General features: G+C 40.3%; 1 protein-coding gene across 3 annotated transcripts in view; it reads right to left on the bottom strand.

The window, feature by feature from the left end:
- Positions 1-554: 554 nt before the first annotated feature.
- The window catches only part of MPP4 (MAGUK p55 scaffold protein 4), a 97,368-nt gene continuing 80,926 nt past the window's right edge, over positions 555-16,996 (bottom strand). For all 3 annotated transcript variants that reach the window (XM_056535054.1, XM_056535055.1, XM_056535056.1), the window contains 6 exons: positions 14,753-14,923; positions 14,326-14,406; positions 9,483-9,576; positions 7,909-8,017; positions 3,731-3,865; positions 555-1,682 (listed from right to left, as the gene is read on the bottom strand). In XM_056535054.1, the coding sequence (XP_056391029.1) occupies positions 1,497-1,682; positions 3,731-3,865; positions 7,909-8,017; positions 9,483-9,576; positions 14,326-14,406; positions 14,753-14,923 (776 nt within the window). In that variant the 3' untranslated portion in view covers positions 555-1,496. The remainder of the gene's footprint in view (positions 1,683-3,730; positions 3,866-7,908; positions 8,018-9,482; positions 9,577-14,325; positions 14,407-14,752; positions 14,924-16,996) is intronic.

Raw genomic sequence — 16,996 nt, 5'->3', positions numbered from 1 at the left:
ATCTGAGCAGCTGAAGAAAATACAGTGGCCGCAAAAAGTACAGGGAGCTACTGCAAAAGCCGGCGGCTACCATGAGACGGCTGCCGTAACTGCGAGTCCAATGGCGGGCGGGCGGAGGGGATGATATACTCACCCAAGTCTTCATATACTCACCCCCAGTCTTCGTATACTCACCCAGACCGCTTCAGCCATCTTATGGCCACGCTGCATCATACCAGGTTATGATAGAGGGGCGTGCAGGGTACAACCTCCAGGCGCTAGCCGGTGGCGAGAAGGGGTTAACAGTACATGTCTTTGGGAGAACAGGTAGCACCATGCTCCTGAACCCCCACATGAAAATGAGAAACAAAAGGGTGGAAAAAAGCTAACTAAACAGCCCTTACTAGAAAATAATGAAAACAGACCAGGTCTGGAGAGCACTAGACCTGTGTCTTGCCTCCTCCTGACACTAGCTAAAACTGATTACCTCAATTGGTGGGCATATCCTGCCAGGGAATGCCGACTTTTTTTTTCCCTAGTGTCAGTGCCTCCTAGTGGCAAGAGCCATAGTCTCTGTGTCCCCCACTGAGGAGCGACTGGGAAATTGTTTTTTTTTGTCTCAGCAGTATGGCCCAACCAGTATGACATGGCAGATCCAGTATAAATCTGGAAAACTAAAGTGTCAATGTATCAATGCTTCCACCAGAAAACTAGTGTGCAATTTTTTTGTGCAAAGTACAAATAAATTGATAAATTTCCCCCCAAATCTCTTTTCTGATCATGTATGCTAACGCTATATTAGCAGGATGCTATGAATGCCTGACTAGTTACAGGTCCCATACAAATACAGCAACCTCTCCTTTGCTCTGCTACGACATAAGCAGCTGGAATGACACAGGACCATGCTCCATTATTGTTTATTGCACATTACATGACCTGGGACAAATACATGTAGGAAAAACACTGGATTGCTGCATCTGTTCAAGGCTGCTTCCACACCACATTTTGCAAGATCTCAGTTTGACAAAAAGAAAAAAACATACTCTTTAAGAAATATCTTTCTAGAATACTAAGTATAAGAAAGGGAAAAAAATGGCTAAACTGAATCTGTTAGCTGTCTGGTATGTAAGATTGTTAAATATGCTAGAATTGTAGTAGCTCAACTTTTATATCTACTCAAAATGTAAAATAGTATGTTAGGTACCGCAGTCTTCCTTCATTGTTCTATAAGGTAGTGAAGAGTGGCTGTGTAGACCGCTATTCTTCCTCATCCTACCCCATAAACATGCATGCCTGGTTTAAGGTACTAAGCCAATGGCAGACCACTTTGGTGTTGGCTTATTTTCTCCTGAAAGAATCTGGCTTGTTGAAGGCAAACCTATCCAGTTCCTTTTTTACCACAACATCTGCTGTTGGGGAGAGTCAGGATAGCCCTATACAGATCAGCCAATATTCATTTTTATGGGCTGACAAGAATCATATAAGTCTTTGAGTAAGTAATCTCATCTGTAAAATATTTATGAATCTGAACAAATCCAAGACGCAGGGATCCATTGTGGCTCATCCTGAGCACGGCGGACAATGGACAGGAGCTGGACTGTAGCAGACTGCAGATCATCATTCACCAACACTTGGTCAATAAACTGGCTATATTGCTCTTCTATCTTCTTTGCAGATTCTTCTATTTCCTGAAAGTCTTCCTCCTGCAGGTTTAATAAGATAGCAAAGTGACCTCTGCATACAGCGAACACTTCAAAATGTAGCCCCAAGATGATGATTTGGAAATCACAGCTTTTATGTCTTAGGATAGGGTCACACAGATTTTCCATAGCTTTAGAGTAGCAGCAAAGTGAAAAATGTTTAAAACAATCTTAGATATGGAAATATGACTTTAAATCTGCAAGGTCATATTTTGGTGTCAAACATTGCAAATTTGCTATGTTTTTTTCAGGATAAAAAAAAAAAAGCAAAAATAAGTTGTGTGGAAACATAGTCTTGCATGACATGTACCACATTTATAATGAATTGTACGCAAAGGGCGTGGCTGTGGTAGAAAAGAAAAAGTGTATAAAGAGGTGTGGCTCAAGATACGCCAAATTCTGGTGCAGATGAAGTGTACCTGTCACAAAAACTTTTTATATAATGTAAATAATACCAGTATATGCTATTGTGAGTGGACAAGCAGGGCTCTGCAGCGAGGACAAGCAGGGCTCTGTACAGTGAGGACAAGCAGGGCTCTGTGCAGCGAGGACAAGCAGGGCTCTGTGCAGTGAGGACAAGCAGGGCTCTGTACACTGAGGACAAGCAGGGCTCTGTGCAGTAAGGACAAGCAGGGCTCTGTACACTGAGGACAAGCGGGGCTCTATGCAGCGAGGACAAGCAGGGCTCTGTGCAGTGAGGACAAGCAGGGCTCTGTACACTGAGGACAAGCAGGGCTCTGTGCAGCGAGGACAAGCAGGGCTCTGTGCAGTGAGGCTCTGCAACACGCTCCCGACTCACACATCAGGATGATTGACAAGCTAGGAGCCTGCACAGAGCCCTGCTTGTCCTGTCCTCACTTCCTGTATTTGGTCTCCTCATAGAGACACACAGGCAATAGCTGCAGGGACCGAATTTTTTTTCACCCAAAAATATTCAATGTATATTAAAAATATTGTATACATATAATGGTATTATCTATATTGTATCAAAAGTTTTTGTTAACAACAGGTACACTTTAAGTCAAATAATAGTCTAAATTTGACAATTAAGATGCGTTAGATTTATCAGTCAGCCTGCATCATAATACATTCGGCACATTTAAATACTGTGTCTGAATTTGCACTAGTATTTAAACTGTTTTAGTAAATCTTGGTCATTGGCCGAGAGAAAATTGTGTTTTGCCCACAACGACCAGTCACAGCTACACTTTTATTTTACCAGAACAATGTGAGAAATGAAAGCTAAGCTGCTATGGGTAAATCATGATTTAGTATGGCGATATTCCACTGCAGAAAATTTCAGCTGCATGCTGCAATAATCTAATGGGGTCTATTTAGTGACTACCTTTAAAGGGGTACTCCAGCTTAGACCTTTATCCCTTGGCTGCTGGCATATAAAGCAACATCCTGGACTTACCTGCTTCTGCGGTGCCCCGGTATCACTGCTCCAGTCCTCTGGTGCCATCTTCTCTCTGCTTGCTGGTGTTCGACGCGTCATACTGCTGATGAGATAATCGCTGGCCATACAATGTCCCACCAGGAATAAGACATGTCGTGGCACATCACCTTCTGTTCAGGCTACTTCTGGCCGAGGTGGGACTTCAGTGCAGTCTTATCAGCTAATCGCCGGCGGTAGCAGAGAACTGGAGCAGCGATATGAGGGCACAGAGGTGGCAGCAGTTGAGTCTAGGTCGTTGTTTTATATGCCAGCAGCCGGGGATTGATGGCTCAAAAAAGTTTAAAGCTGGACTATGCCTTTAAGCTGAAAATTTTGCCATAGCAATATGATGGACAAAATCTATCAGGAATCTACTACACATTTTTTTTCCTGTGCATTTTGTAACCAGCAACTGCATACAGAAAAGACTCCAAATGGCAATTAAGGAGGAAAATTTTCCTGCTCACCGCCATGAGCCCTTTGGGCCAGTGAAACTAGTGATAAACCCACAAGGACCTGACAGTGTAAGATCACATGTAGCACTGTGTGTTGTTGTTTAAAAGACAAGAGTATTATTTATGTTATTGCCTTTAAAACAGGTATGTAACTCTACCTTATACTTCTGGTCCACATAGTAATTGGTGAGGATGCTGGCGTTTCTCCTTGTCTGCCTCATGCAGTTTCGGCTCGGTGGTTTTATAAATATTACATATGGCTTAAGTTCATGTGTTCGAGCGCCTGTAACACCCTGTAGAAAAGAAAAAAATTCAACAATATGTGCCACTGCCATAGTTTATTTCGAAATTATTAAAAATTATTTCTTTTTGATGTTGTGTTTTTTTTTTTTATAATTTTTTTTTATTCCAAAGTTTACAAATGGTACATACATAATAACAAGCAATATTTTTACCCTGTGCTCCACCCAACCCAACCCAGAGGAAAAGAAAAAAAAAGACTTCATTACCCGGGTTTCAAATTAAACCTTCCAAGTATTCCAAATTATTTTTACTTTTGCCAAAGCTTTCTCAGTTTTTTTACAATTGAGGGATTCGTATTTTTCTCTACCAGATTTAGCCAAGCTAGAAATTCCGGTTTCTTGTTCGAGAGCCAAATTCTTAATATTATAATTTTAGCACAGGTAAATCGTCTAATCAGCAATTCTCAAATCTCTGCCCCATAGTTTCCTAGTCCCCAAATTACTTGTGAGAAGGTACTAGAGTGCGTATCCCCAAGAAATTTTCCATCTGTCAAATGCTGGAAGACCTTTGACCAATATACCTTAGCAACACTACAATCCCATATAATATGGAAGAAGTCTGTTTCTTCCTTCCTACAACGGGGACAGTTGGAATTATCCTAACATTTAAGTCTTGCTAGTGTTTTTGGGCAATTGTGTATACATTTAAATTGGATAATTTTAAAATTAGTGTTAAAGATGAGGGAAGAAGCATTTTGTAGGCCATATCCCAGAGATCTGAATCAGCGCAAATCCCCACACATTCCCATATACCTTTAATTCTATTTTTCTCTTTATCTCCTTAATCATTTTATAGATTTTAACCACATTCAAACTCCTTGGCTTGCAATAAATTCCTCTCTGTCTGCCATTTTTCCTGAAGATACCAAATTTTGTGCTCTAATTTCATATTACAATCCAACTGCATTTGTTCAAAACTCCTAAATATAGTGACCTTGTAAAAGTGATTTCCCTCAATTGTACCAGTGCCCAAAATCCCCCTTGATCTATTTTTATAAAATTCTTGCACATATGATATTGGGCCACAATGGTGTGGAATGTGTAGAATTTATGTTTAGAAAACTTTTAAGTTTTGACAAAGAGATCCTCATATGTGAATGTCTTATATAAGTTGGCCCGCTTCAAATGCTAGGAAAATATCTGCAAAACTACAACTTGTCGAGTGCATACAGTAATTAATTATATACTGTATGCACCGAATACTGTAGTGGAAAAAGCAAATCCCCTATATAGATATGGGGGGGGGGGGTCTGACCGCTGGGACCCCCCACAATCTCTTGTACGGGGTCCCGGTAGTCTGCAGGGAAGGTGGTGTGTCCTTCTCCAGCATGACATGGTGGCCAACACGCATGTAACCCATAGAAAAACATGGAGAGGGCGTGTCAGCCTCCGCATCCCGCGTCATACAGGGATGGAACGCTCCCTTCATGTGGACTGCCGAGACCCTGTACAGGAGATCGCGGGGGGGGGGGCGCCCTAGGGGATTAGTTATTTTCCACTACAGTATTCCTTTAACATGTAAAGTGTTTTAGATAACCTCTGAAATCTGGCATTTCCAAACCACTATCCCTATCTGAAAGTGCCAGGACATTATATTTCAATCTACCCCTTTTTCTTTCCCAAATAAATTTATAAAGCATACATTCGAGGATAAGAAACCAAGATGATGTGATCCAAACTGGGCAGGCATTCAAGACATAAAGGAACTGCGGTTATTTAATGTTGTTAAATATAGCAAACAATCCACCATATATATATCTGCCTATAAATACTGTGTAGTTTTAAATCAATGCAATACTCTCCATAAAGGAAAGAACACCAAGCCACTTCTAAGTAACTATAGAGACACAGGCTTTATTGCTTTCCTAGCTTTTCTTTCTCTATATATTTGTAAAAGAATAAAATTCTATTTACCAGCAGCCTAGGGGGAGTCTGATGCATAAAGATTTATACAGGTCCCAACAGTTTTACGGGAGCCTAATAAATTCATAGGCAGTGAGCTCTACCCAATGGTAGTTGAAGGCACCCAAATTATTATTATTTAAAGGGACATTCCAAGTTAAATGAACTTATCCCCTTTTCACAGGATAGTGTCAGAGCTGGGAACACCCCAATCTCCAGAACAGGGCCCAACTCCTTGCAATTTGGCACTTATGCCCTATACTATGGATAGTGAATGAGTTAATATAATTCAAAATACCCCTTTAACATACACAACCACATTTATATATAAAACACATAGGGGAAGATTTATCATTGGTTGGTTTGGCTTATGTGTGATGCATTTATCAAACTATCAAGGGGAGTTTGTAGAGAAAAATGTCCAGCACAATAATATGTGCAATAAAACCTTTTTTATTAGGAACACAGATACACAGGACGTACAAAGTGACGCGTTTCAGTGGATGACCTCCACTAGGGTGTTTCATTTTTCCAAAGATGTGATTTTCATATGACTTTGCTTACGCCCCAAGTCATCAGTGATGTAAAAGATATGCAGGGTGGGCCATTTATATGGATACACCTTAATACAATGGGAATGGTTGGTGATATTAACTTCCTGTTTGTGGCACATTAGTATATGTGAGGGGGTAAACTTTTCAAGATGGGTGGTGACCGTGGCGGCCATTTTGAAGTCAGCCATTTTGAATCCAACTTTTGTTTTTTCAATAGGAAGAGGGTCATGTCACACATCAAACTCATTGGGAATTTCACAAGAAAAACAATGGTGTGGTTGGTTTTAATGTAACTTTATTTTTTCATGAGTTATTTACAAGTTTCTGACCACTTATAAAATGTGTTCAATGTGCTGCCCATTGTGTTGGATTGTCAATGCAACCCTCTTCTCCCACTCTTCACACACTGATAGCAACACCGCAGGAGAAATGCTAGCACAGGCTTCCAGTATCCGTAGTTTCAGGTGCTACACATCTCGTATCTTCACAGCATAGACAATTGCCTTCAGATGACCCCAAAGATAAAAGTCTAAGGGGGTCAGATCGGGAGACCTTGGGGGCCATTCAACTGGCCCATGGTGACCAATCCACTTTCCAGGAAACTGTTCATCTGGGAATGCTCGGACCTGACACCCATAATGTAAGTAAGATTCCTCCGAGCATTCCTAGATGAACAGTTTCCTGGAAAGTGGATTGGTCGCCGTGGGCCAGTTGAATGGCCCCCAAGGTCTCCCTACTTATTAATCTTAGTGCCTAGTTTTAATATTTTAGGTTTGTAATTTCTAGTTTTCCCAATAAAAACTATTAACATTGAAAAATCTAATTTTTTGCTTACTTTTACAGAACTGATAAAAGTGTGCAACCTCTAAATATTATCCAATCTTCTTGAAATTTGGCATATATATATCTATATATATATATATATATATATATATATATATATATATATATATATATATACATACATACATATATATATCTTTTACATCACTGAGACTCAGGGTATAAGCAAAGTCTGCAAAACTGTCACATTTAATTTTTTGCCTTACAAAAGAAACACCCTAACCTCCACCTTAGTCATACAAGCTGGAGGTTATCTACTGATGCACACTAATCCACGCTGCTGTTGAGAGGCGATTAAGGGGTAAGCTGATTGTTCTTCCTTACCACTATCAAGTGGGGGTTGATAAATTTGGCGAACATAAGCAAAAAAACAAGTCAGTTCAGAACGCCATTTTGTATGTTTCCTCCTCTCCTCTGTGACTTTTCTCCACAAAAAGTCGCAGTTGTAACTTTTTGTGAAACTTTTTAAAAGTGCTCTCCATAAATTTGTGACCACTGCAAAGTGAAAACTGAAAGTTGCTTATGTACGGCTGTTTGTTACTTTCTGTGTATCCACAAAAGTCGCCCAAAAAAGGGCTTAGGCGCACGTGCAAAAAAACAAAAAAGCTCTAAATACAATGATAAATCTTTCCCATAATATATTCAGTGACATTTGCTTTAACACATTTGTGATTTGGGGCTATTCTCATTTTAATGTAGTTATTCATAGAACTGATTCTTTACTGTGGCTCTAACCTGTGGCTCCAGGTCAATTATGCATATTTTACCAGCATCCAGTACTTCTTTCACTGTGTCCACACTGGTACCATACATATGCCCTTTGTATTCTCCATACTCCAGGAAACTGGTAAAAAAAAATATATATATATTAAAAATAAAATGTATTAACCACTTAATGATGCAGCCATTTTTCATGTTTGTTTTTTTTCCATTTATTTTTCACCTTTCCTAAAAGCGATAACACTTGCTTTTTTTCATGGACAGCTTGGTTTATGCAGGTGGGTGTTTTGCACAGTGATTTGTAAAATTAAGTGGTACCATTTTGGGGTGCATGGGACTTTTTTTTTTATTGCTTTTTAGCCATATCTTATGGTATGTGATGTGTCCAAAAATCTGCAATTCTGGCATTGGATATTTTATTTGTTTACATAGGATCAGTGATGTTATAATTGAATAGTTTGAACATTTCCACATGTGGCAATACCAATTTATGTTTATTTATTTAGTAATTTAGTTTTGTTTTTTTATTCACTATTTTTTTTAACTCAATTTAATTCACTCAGGGGACTTTACTATGTTATTACTTATACAGTATACTGCAGTACCTGTGCATTGCATCATTATTGAATCATTCTGTCTCAAATTACAACAGCTACAGAGACTTTTAGAAGGCATAAAACATGACCGGCACCTGTCATCTAACCTTCTAGATGCTGCAGTCGCTATTGACCCACACATCTAAAAGGTTAAATGACTATTGTCATAGGGAACTCCGAAGCTGGTCACTAATGGCAAAGGTTAGCTGGTGAAAGCAGATGGCACCCATGTATATGGAGTGGGCTGAGCTCGTGAGCCTGCTGTATACTTTCACAGCATACATCCACCCAGTGTCCACAGAAATGTTTCCAAGAGGGCATAAAGGGGTATTCCAGGAAAAACTTTTTTTTTAATATCAACTGGCTCCAGAAAGTTAAACAGAGTTGTAAATTACTTCTATTAAAAAATCTTAATCCTTTCAATAATTATCAGCTGCTGAAGTTGAGCTGTTGTCTTCTGTCTGGCAACAGTGCTTTCTTCTGACATCTCTGCTTGTCTCTGGAACTGCACAGAGTAGAAGAGGTTTGCTATGGGGATTTGCTTCTAAACTGGCCGGTTCCCGAGACACGTGTCATCAGAGAGCACTTAGACAGAAAAGAACAACTCAACTTCAGCAGGCGTTATGGCGGCATATCAGCAAGCGTTCCATGCATTTGTATATGGGAGAGCCCTATGCACACCTATGCATCCACTGTGCATGTATGGCAGATGTTGCCAAGGAGTTAACTTGGTGACAAGAATGATACTGAGTTATTTGAAGCTGTATCTGTGCATAAAAACCCAACCGGCACAATGAGTTGTTTCATTGTTTCCCCCGGTGTCCAGTGTAAAGAGTTTATAAATACAAAATGCATTAATGATACAAATGTAATGTAAAGAACAGAACTTTCTGATATTTTCCCTTTAAATATATGAAGTTATAGGAACAAGAGTGGGCTGATCATTTTATAAGAAGATATCGCCAGTATTAAACCTTTTTACGTATTGCATACCTGTGGCTGTATATCAAACTTTCAAATGTCTCTTTAGATACAAAGAAATATTCTCGGCCGGTCTCTTCATAGCTTTTCTTGTGACGAGTAGTGTCTGTTGGGACATAGTTACTTTCATGTTAACAGACGATCACGCTCAAAGACAAGCTGTCTCGGCACCTCTGGCCGCTAGCATACAGGTCACTTTAGTTACGGTACCCACTCCTTCGGCACTACTTCTCAGAGATCCCAGTCACCGGTGCTCACGTAGTAAGATAGCACATAATTCTCTCTGCATATGGAAAGCATGAAGCACTCACCAGGCATTTTCTGTTCCATCAGTAAGACATCTTTATTTCATGGCGTAGTACAGCAGCAGGAGAGCGGGCAGGTGCAATGCTTACTGATGGAACAGAAAATGCCTGGTGAGTGCTTCATGCTTTCCATATGCAGAGAGAATTATGTGCTATCTTACTACGTGAGCATCGGAGACTGGGATCTCTGAGAAGTAGTGCCGAAGGAGTGGGTACCGTAACTAAAGTGACCTGTATGCTAGCGGCCAGAGGTGCCGAGACAGCTTGTCTTTGAGAGTGATCGTCTGTTAATATGCTGTGTGAACTTTCATGTTAATATTTGCCACGTGTAATGCTATTTACAAAACCGCTTCTATTAAAGTAAATAAAAGTATAAAGTATGTTAAAAGTCTGTAGGAAAAAGACATATTTCTGACTTATATCCAGAAACAATCACACCACCCCCTAATATCAGTCCATTTACCATCATTCAAAGGCTTCTTTTACACTATGTCTGAAGCTCGTTTACAAACGGACGTTAAGGGCTCTTTTTTTCTCACTTTGAATGCCATTAACATCCGTGTAACAGAGCCTAAAGGGAGTCATAACGGCAAAGAGGATCACATTCATGTGAATGGGATTCCTCTAACATCTGTTATGACTATGTTATTTTATATGGACATAAGTGTTCAGACCATGTGACACTTGAAATTTAGCTCTGGGGCCTATTTCTCTTGGTCATCTCGGACATGTTTCTACACCTTGTTAGGAGTCACCTGTAGTAAATGTAGTTGTTAGGACATGGTTTGGAAAGATACAGCCCTGTCTATATAAGGTCTCACAGCTGAAAATGCATATCACTAAAATATCTCTGCTGCATTGAAGTTCATTGGCCTCCAAAGTTCCTAAATGGAATAAGTTTGGAACAACCTGCACTCATAGAGCAGATCATACCCCCAAAATAAGTAATAAGGGACAAGGGCCTTGGTAACAGAGATGACCAAGAACCAAATGGTTCAAAGATCGTGTGTGCAGATGGGAGAAACTTCTAGAGGGCCAACTATCACTGCAGCCTCCACCAATCTGGGCCTCATGCCAGAGTGGCCAGAAAGAAGCCTCAGTAAAAGATGCATGAAAGCTGCCTAAAGTTTGTAAAAAGACTATCAGACTGTGAAACTAGATTCTCTCGACTGATCAATGTTTTTTTTGTCACAATTCTAACCGTCAAGGGGGTTTATAAAAAAAAAACTGTGCAAAGGAAAAATTGCCCAGTTGCCCATAGCAACCAATCAGATCGCTTCTTTCATTTTACAGAGGCCTTGTTAAAAATGAAAGAAGCTATCAGATTTGTTGCTATAGACAACTGCACCCCTCTTCCTCTGCACAGTTTTTGATAAATCTCCCCCCATGTCTGGAGGAAACCAGTAAATGTTCATCACCTGTCCCACACTATGCCTACAGTGAAGCAAAATGGTGGAACATCATGCTGTGAGGGTGTTTTTTCAGCTTATTGGACAGGGTGACTGGTTAGGGTTGAATGAAAGCTGAATGGAAAAAGTAAATATATTTTCTTAATGAAACCCTGATCAGGAGTGCTATAGGCCTCTAAAGCTTCACCTTCCAGCAAAACAATGGGGGAGATTTATCTAAACCTGCGCAGAGAAAAAGTTGTCCAGTTGCCCATAGCAACCAATCAGATTGCTTCTTTCATTTTTCACAGGCCTCCCTAAGATTGAAAAAAGTGATCTGATTGGTTGCTATGGGCAACTGGGCAAGTTTTCTTCTGCACAGGTTTTGATAAATCTCCCCCAAGGACCTTAAAGGGGTACTCCGGCGCTAAGACATCTCATCCCCTATCCAAAGGATAAGGCATAAGATGCCTGATCCTGGGGGTCCCGCCGGAGCCTGTTCGCTCTGGGTCTGATGACTGCTGATCACGGGGCCGGAGTATTGTGACGTCACAGCTACGCCCCTGTGTGATATCACTTTCCCTATTAAAATCTTATCCATCCTTCTTCCTTCCGTTCTTCCTCCCCCTAATAACCAGGTTATCAATTTATCCCCGTCCTCCAACTCTAGCCTTCCCTCCATCATCCATATCACCTTCAACGAAAATTCCTTAAGCATCGAACAGTCGTAATACATATGGAAAAACCACATTCCTTCGCCCTCACATCTTGGACACTTATATTTTTTTTAGATTTGCCTATTTTTCCCAAAAGTTGTGGTGTATAATATAACCTATGTATTATAAAAAATTGTGTAATCCTATGTGAACTATTTTTAATAGTGTTCAAACTAATGTCCTGCACCTTGAGAAAGCCGGCTCTTTCCGGTGAAATGTCGGGGGGATACTAAAGATTGTGTTTTAACTAGCAACCAGGGTTGGAATAAGAGGAGATTGAGAGGATCTAAATGAAGGGAATTATTACAACATATAAAATAGAAATAGGGACATGGAAGTTATGATCCTATGATAATACCTCCAGCCTAATAGAGGTCCAAGAAGGACCTAAAACCAATACCTAGGTTGTGTTTTCAATGCCCGTTTGTATTATTTGCACAGCATTGGGGAATTTTTATAGCAAAACAAAAAAAGTGATATTTTAAGGGGTAACCCTAGTAAAGGGGCTTTATGCCCTGAAGGGAATAGTAACGGAAATAGTATTATCTCCACATGTATAATTTGATAATCCCCCGCCCCCCTCACATGTATAATCCCCTCATCACATGTATAATATGATAATCCCCTCCTCACATGTATAATCCCCTCCTCACATGTATAATCTGATAATCCCCTCATCACATGTGTAATCCCCTCCTCACATGTATAATCTGATAATCCCCTCCGCACATGTACAATCCCCTCCACACATGTATAATCTGATAATCCCCTCCTCACATGTATAATCTGATAATCCCCTCCGCACATGTATAATCTGATAATCCCCTCCTCACATGTACAATCCCCTCCGCACATGTATAATCTGATAATCCCCTCCTCACATGTATAATCCCCTCCTCACATGTATAATCTGATAATCCCCTCCTTACATGTATAATAATCTGATAATCCCCTCCGCACATATATAATCTGATAATCCCCTCGGCACATGTACAATCCCCTCCGCACATGAATAATCTAACAATCCCCTCCGCACATGTACAATCCTCTCAGCACATGAATAATATATGATAATTCAATTATCAGATTATACATGTGAGGGAAATATACATGTAAGAAGGATGTGAAGATAATACTATGATGACTAACGATGGGATAGGAGAGATAAATGCTGTCCGAAGAGGAGAAGATAATATACAAAATCATACCGGTAAGAAAATAACAGGCTGGACGCTGCCTGCAGGCTTTACACACACCAACACAGGAAGTGGCACATTCCCCTCTGCTCCGCTCCTCTCTGCCAGTATAAAGTGCTACATGCTGCCTTTAGATGTGCTGCCTTTAGATGTGCTTGCTTGGAGCAGCAAAACGCCACTACGAGCAGACACACTGAAGCGATGTGTGAATCACAAGGCATGCGTGGTGTACTCCCACACATCGTGGCTGCTCCCCCATGAGCTAGGCCGAGAGCGGCCGTGATGTGCAAGTACACTGCGTGCTGCGACTTGCACATCGCAGTGTGTCTGCTCATAGCGGCGTATTGCCGCTCTGAGCAGACACATCTAAAGTCATGTAGCGGTCCTTCAGCGGAGGACCCGCAGCGTAAAATATGATGTGGATCCGCTCGTGTGAACGTAACCTTAAGGGGAAAAAAACCCTGTCACAAAGTATTGGTACTCATACTCTGTCTTAAAAAAAAATGGTATCGGGATGATGATGATGGTGGTGGTGATGATTATTAATTATTATATTATTTATTTATATATTATATTTATTATAGTATATTATTATATTTTATAGCACAAAGCTGCACAATACTTAAATGGGCACTGTCAGAATCCAAAAACTTTTTTTATGTTGTACATCTTGGCAAAACATTAACCTTTCTTATATACTTCATAAAACATTTGTATCTCCTTTTTATAGAAATCATGGCTTATAAAAAGGGACCACTAGGTGTCCCTATAACATCCAGAATACAATCTTGTACAGCTGTAGCATCATCTTTATCCCAACTGAAGCACAGGCTAGAACAAAGTCCAGGATGTGAGATAAGGACTAGCACTTCTCTGTGCTCACTCCTGTCCTATCTATCAAATTCCAGTCTATAAACAGAGATGAGGGGGTTACAGAGCAGCCTGCAATGATTGGACGAAGAGACCCAGCACAACAGACTCTGGGAGGAAGTGAATTAGTGAGTGAGTGAGGGCGGGCTCAGTGCTTCCCTCGGACATGCCCCTTCCTAAGCAGTGGATCTCAGAATGAGTGAGCAGCAGAACAGAGGGATTTGTGAGCCATAATACAGAAGCTAAAATGACATGTAAGGATTCTGCAGGAACTAGTGAGTAACGTATAAAAGCATTTCTGTGATATGGCAGGTATGCTTAAAATACAAAAGGGTCTGAAAGCACTGGACATCTCCTGGAGTCAGAATATTAGCACTTACGTGGTACAGGGCTGTAAAACATATTGGGATTTAGTCGAATAAGCTGTTTTCTTATTTCATTAACACCAACTCCAGAAGGTCCTGCCAGGAAAAAAACATGTTGTACAATAATGTTATGTTCTAATAATCTACAGGATTGTTATTCTGCTACCACAAAAAAATAAGGAAATGTACAGGGTTGGTTTTAGACAGGTTGATAAATCTGGGCCTTTCTGTCTGATTTTCCCATAACAACCAATCACAGCTCAACTTTCACTTTACCAGAGCTCATTAAGTTAATAAAAGCTGAGCTGTGATTGGTTACTATTGGCAAAATCAGACATTGGTTTCAGGCAGTTTGATACATTTCGGCCATTGTATGACATTTCCATGTATTTATGTGAATTCAGTTCTCATGTCTGTAATCTCTGAACACGTATAGACGAACCTATTAGAACAATAAGTCTATGACGATCGCAGGGCCTTCTCTGATATCTTACAACCTCTTCATAAGGAGCAGCTAAAGTGTGAAAACAGCTACTTGGACATCTAGAGTAACAGGTATTTTGGGTGCTGTGAGACTTTCTTCGGCAAAGGCGCATACTTCTCCGAAAACCAGCTGTGGAGAGGACAGATAAATGTTATTGTCACAACAATGAGCACAAATGTCATTTCATAATTTATCTGTAAGCTCCCTTCAGCAAAGATTTATACATTTTTGGCCATGATATACCATGCCCTGACTTTGAAATGTGCCAGAGCCTTTAAAGGGGAACTCCGGGGGAAACAAATGGAAAACAAATGTTTTCAAATCAACTGGTGCCAGAAAGTTAAACAGATTTGTAAATTACTTCTATTTAACCCCTTAAGGACCCAGCCCATTTTCACCTTAACCCCTTAAGAACCCAGCCCAAATATACCTTAAGGACCCAGCCATTTTTTGAACCACTGTCACTTCAAGCATTAATAACTCTGGGATGCTTTTACCTTTCATTCTGATTCCGAGGTTGTATTTTCATGACATATTCTATTTTATGTTAGTGGTAAAATTTTGTCGATACTTGTTTCATTTCTTGGTGAAAAATTCCAAAAGTTGATGAAAAAATGTTACATTTATTTTTTTACTTTGAAGCTCTCTGCTTATAAGGAAAATGGATATTCCAAATAAATTATACATTGATCGACATACACAATATGTCTACTTTATGTTTACATCATAAAGTTGACATGTTTTTACTTTTGGAAGACATCACAGGGCTTCAAAGTTCAGCAGCAATTTTCCAATTTTTCTCAAAATTTTCAAAATCTGAATTTTTCAGGGACCAGTTCTGTTTTGAAGTGGATTTGAAGGGCCTTCATATTAGAAATACCCCACAAATGACCCAATTATAAAAACTGCACCCCTCAAAGTATCCAAAATGACATTCAGTAAGTGTGTTAACCCTTTAGGTGTTTCACAGGAATAGGAGCAAAGTGAAGGAGAAAATTCAAAATCTTCATTTTTTACACTCGCATGTTCTTGTAGACCCAGTTTTTGAATTTTTACAAGTGGTTATAGGAGAAAAATCCCCCTAAAAAATTTGTAAACCAATTTCTCTCGAGTAAGGAAATACCTCATATGTGTATGTCAAGTGTTCGGCGGGCACAGTAGAGGGCTCAGAAGGGAAGGAGCAACAATGGGATTTTGGTGAGTGAACTTGCTGAAATGATTTTTTGGGGGCATGTCACATTTAGAAAGCCCCTATGGTGCCACAACAGCAGAAAACCCCACATGGCATTCCATTTTGGAAACTACACCCCTCAAGGCACGTAACAAGGGGTCCAGTTAGCCTTAACACCCCACAGGTGTTTGACAACTTTTTGTTAAAATCGGATGTGTAAATGGAAAAAAAAAAAATTTCACTAAAGTGCAGTTCCCCCCCCCAAATTTACCATTTTTACAAAGGGTAAGAGGAGAAAATGCCCCCCAAAATATGTAACCCCATCTCTTCTGAGTATGGAAATACCCCATGTTAGGACGTTAAATGCTCTGCGGGCGAACTACAATGCTCAGAAGAGAAGGAGTCACATTTGGCTTTTTGAAAGCAAATTTACCTGAAATGGTTTTTGGGGGGCATGTCGCATTTAGGAAGCCCCTGTGGTGCCAGAACAGCAAAAAATACCCACATGGCATACCATTTTGGAAACTAAACCCCTTAAGGAACGTAACAAGGGGTACAGTGAGCCTTAACTACCCACAGGTATTTGACAACTTTTTGTTAAAGTGGGGACCCCCCACATGTGACCCCATTTTGGAAACTACACCCCTCACAGAATTTAATAAGGGGTGCAGTGAGTATTTACACCCCACTGGCGTTTGACAGATCTTTGGAACAGTGGGCTGTGCAAATGAAAAATTAAATTTTTCATTTTCACGGACCATTGTTCCAAAAATCTGTCAGATACCTGTGGGGCATAAATGCTCACTGTACCCCTTATTACATTACGTGAGGGGTTTAGTTTCCAAAATGGGGTCACATGTGGGGGGGGGGGGGGGTCCATTGTTCTGGCACTATGGGGGCTTTGTAAACACACGTGGCCTTCAATTCCGGACAAATTTTCTCTTCAAAATCCCTATGGCACTCCTTCTCTTCTGAGCATTGTAGTGCGCCAGCTGAGCACTTTACATCCACATTTGGGGTATTTATATACT

This window comes from Hyla sarda, chromosome 8, assembly GCF_029499605.1.
Source record: "Hyla sarda isolate aHylSar1 chromosome 8, aHylSar1.hap1, whole genome shotgun sequence".
NCBI classification, from domain to species: Eukaryota; Metazoa; Chordata; class Amphibia; order Anura; family Hylidae; genus Hyla; species Hyla sarda.
This window is presented reverse-complemented; position numbering and strand designations above follow the sequence as displayed.